At 47.7% G+C, this 3,247-nt stretch overlaps 3 protein-coding genes across 3 annotated transcripts; 1 reads left to right on the plus strand and 2 right to left on the minus strand.

Moving 5' to 3' along the window:
* Positions 1–563: 563 nt before the first annotated feature.
* Pmar_PMAR017992 (hypothetical protein) lies at positions 564–1,177 on the minus strand (the record flags this gene model as incomplete). Its single annotated transcript, XM_002768999.1, has 2 exons — positions 564–756; positions 979–1,177. Coding segments are annotated over 2 exons (392 nt in total), but the record flags the coding sequence as incomplete, so codon positions are not given.
* A 33-nt stretch (positions 1,178–1,210) lies between these two features.
* Positions 1,211–2,288, minus strand: Pmar_PMAR017993 (hypothetical protein; the record flags this gene model as incomplete). The annotated part of the gene is made up of 4 exons (XM_002769000.1): positions 1,211–1,311; positions 1,351–1,487; positions 2,041–2,132; positions 2,178–2,288. The coding sequence occupies 4 exons, from the start codon at positions 2,286–2,288 to the stop codon at positions 1,211–1,213; spliced, it is 441 nt and encodes a 146-aa protein (XP_002769046.1).
* Positions 2,289–2,450: 162 nt separating this feature from the next.
* Pmar_PMAR017994 (hypothetical protein) lies at positions 2,451–3,243 on the plus strand (the record flags this gene model as incomplete). Its single annotated transcript, XM_002769001.1, has 4 exons — positions 2,451–2,567; positions 2,612–2,719; positions 2,766–2,953; positions 3,000–3,243. 4 exons carry the CDS (start codon positions 2,451–2,453, stop codon positions 3,241–3,243), a joined length of 657 nt encoding a protein of 218 aa, XP_002769047.1.
* Positions 3,244–3,247: the final 4 nt, after the last annotated feature.

Here is a 3,247-nt window from a genome sequence, read left to right on the forward strand (position 1 = left end):
GCGTAACCGCTGGGATAGTTGTATACCGAAGCCACCGTTCGAGCCCAGAAGAGACCGACCTTAGGAGAACCGTCTGATGCTTACTGGTGTTGGAAAATATGCATATGGTCAACCACATGTGCTGGTGACAATATGGAAATTCCGAGGGAATTCCGTAGAATTCGTATTAGTTTCTGAACACTTCTCCCTGAGTTCGTTCGCAAACTTCTATATAGTCGAGGAAACTCTTGAGCTCAGCCGAGGAAAGCGATCATGTTTACCAACTCTGGCACTCTCGCGCCTTGACATTTCATCGAGAAGGTCTCGGAAGGCGCCGGACCCCGGTGTTCACATATTCAGTAAAACACAATATATGAGTGTTGAACCCACGACCCTTCGCATGCCAGCCCACCCCCCTCCCCATCTCACTGTAACAACTGCAATCCCAACGAGTCCACTACGGAGTACACAGATCCTGAGCACACGGTTCTTAGTCATGGACGCCATCATTCTCCCCGTCATTGAGTTATACGCCTCAGGTCCATATCGCCTTGCCACGGAAGAAAGATACTGCGATAACCTACTTAATGACAACCGCGCTCGCCCCGATGATCGATTATGATGATAATCATCGTCCCACCGATGAGCTCCACAAGCCGCCACTATTGTCAGTGCCAAGAGGCTAGGGAAAATAAACCTTATCTCCTTATGTGGTATTAGAGACATCATCATTATCGGTGCCACATACCATACCATAAAAAGCGGTACGATGCGTATCTATGTCAATTCGATACATACGTATGAGGGTTACAAAAAAACTGCCCACAGAGAGGGGGGGAAATTCATCACCGAAATTAACCCAATAGCCTGCTACTGACGGTTTATTCGAATTACGCATCACCACCCGTTCATGTCCAACTCCCGTGATAGGAAAAGTCAACGCACGATACCACCCCAACTCACTCCTTTATCCACGAACCCTACAGGTGGTCGGATGACTGCTAGTGGTATTAACAAAAGTAGTGGTCCAAGCCCCTGACGATTGTCGTCGTAATCGATCAGTATCGAGTTGTACCCGTATAGTAGCATTGGTGATATACCAATGCCACGGTTGCGTTCCCCAGAGGTAGGACTTATTCTCCACTGCATTGAACCAAAACACCCATCCCTCAGGCCACAACACCCCACGTTGCCACATCTAACACCGCCACCTCCTCTACTACTGAAATCACTAAGCCTGCTCACCAGAGAGTCCAGAGGGATCGACAATACTATGCCACACATAGCTGCCTTCAGTCCACTCAACGCTACTACTACCACTGACGTCACCAACTACACATGAGAGACTCTCACAACACAGTGGTTCCCAACCTACCGTCCTAGCCTTCCTGTGCTCTATAGCCTCACGTACGATGACCTCAAGAGCCAGTGCTAGTGCTACTGCTAGGAGGTCACAACGGAATACCAATGCTGTGAATGTCTGTGTAGTAAAAAACCCACCAAAACACCTATAAAGGAGCATATAGCGCTACCATGATTTCCACTGATGTGAGCAGCTTCCCCTCCAAATACAACGCCAGGCTATAAGTACCTAGGGTAACTCTATGTTGGTTTCCAGGCTGACACTTCATCACTGAGTATAAGGCCAAAAGAGTTTGGTAGTAACCTCGTATAATAGTAGGATAGATGAAAACAGGTGGTGATACAGAGTGTTAACAGGAGCTGAAAGCAGACCGATGAAAAGGAAGCCTTCAAAGGTAATACTACTGGTAGGATCGGCTTGGTAGCTGGCGGACATGCATTCCTCAATCGGCTCAACACTGCTGTTGCTATCACTGCCATAGTCCCTCGCACTATGTACCTACACGACGATGGTATGAGGCTCACTAGCTTGGTGTAATCCCAGCGTTATGAACAGCATGAGAGGCCTATTACAACGAAAGGATCCTGTTGTCTTCAAAAGGCCCAAAAACGTAGTCTATCAACCGTACAGTTGGCCATGACGCTACTGCTACGACAAACGAGCCTGAGGGATTTATTATCGATGACGGGCAGTTTTACCCACCTAAAAACGTCCGTGGTACTACACCGGGGAACTCCAAATGGTCATAGGCCTCCAGGTCAGTAGTGTGGTAGAGGAAGTCGTGCACAGCCTAAAGACTACCCTACCAGTATTCTCCCAGAAGCGTTTACCCTACCTGCGTGTTAAAGCTCTCCTCGACCTTGGAGTAAGGTGCCAGTAGTACTAGTCCTCCCAACACCAGTGTGGTATAGAGGCCTATGACACGATCCCATGTAGCATAGAACATGATATCTAACACTAAATGAAAACCTCCTAGGACGACGGTGCATTTTTGGGCGAGCGCGTAATTTCGTGGCGCGTTTGGATTGTAATAGACTACCAATATCGTTCCTAGACTGTGCACGCTCGACTTGAACTGATGCGTGTAGATTTTGTGACCCAATCTGTTATGGTGTCTCCACAAGTGAGGAGTCTCGGCGATTATGACTCGAGCATTCCTGTAGGGCCGTTTAATCACATTCCCGCAGCAGACCAGGAGGGCTCACCGCTGCTGCTCGAGAAACAGGTAAGGACGATGTGTTGGAGGTGTGGTATGAATAATATTGGTAGGCTGCTATATTCAACGATCCAACTACTCTCATTATCATAACTCGTAACAAGAATGATAACACTGTGGCCTACAGGATGAAATTCGATGAGAACGGCGTTCGTGACCAGGTAGTAGTGTGCGAGAAATTTCACGCTACGAAATTGTATTTTTCAGCACGAGTCGGTTCATGGTTTTTGGGTGAGATTCAGCGATCATCCGGAAGTCGCCGATCCAGAGAAGCTCCACAAAGAACTGGGCTTTTTCGAGAGCAAGTTGGCCTATGGTTGTTACTCGAAACAGATGGATAAGTCCGATGAGGCCCTCAGGAGTACTGGTCTCAACCATCTCGGTACGGATGACGAGTAATAACAGCCTTATTGAGAAAATTCAAAGTAAACTTCATCTCAGTACATTCCTGCTCACTCTCCATGCAGTGAAGTCGCTCCCATTGACGGTCATCAAGGGGAAGGATGGTAAATATCGGGCTACTGCCTTCAAGCGTGGTAAACAGCTCGTAGTGTATCGTATATATGTCTATGCCCAAGAGCATAAGTGGAATCCAATCCCAACGGTGAAGTATGTCAATATACACGGTATCGACCCTAAGACCGGCGAGGAGATCATTGAACAGATGAACCCGTCTATGATATAATCGA

This window comes from Perkinsus marinus (genome assembly GCF_000006405.1).
Source record: "Perkinsus marinus ATCC 50983 genomic scaffold scf_1104296966692, whole genome shotgun sequence".
Classification (NCBI taxonomy): domain Eukaryota; phylum Perkinsozoa; order Perkinsida; family Perkinsidae; genus Perkinsus; species Perkinsus marinus.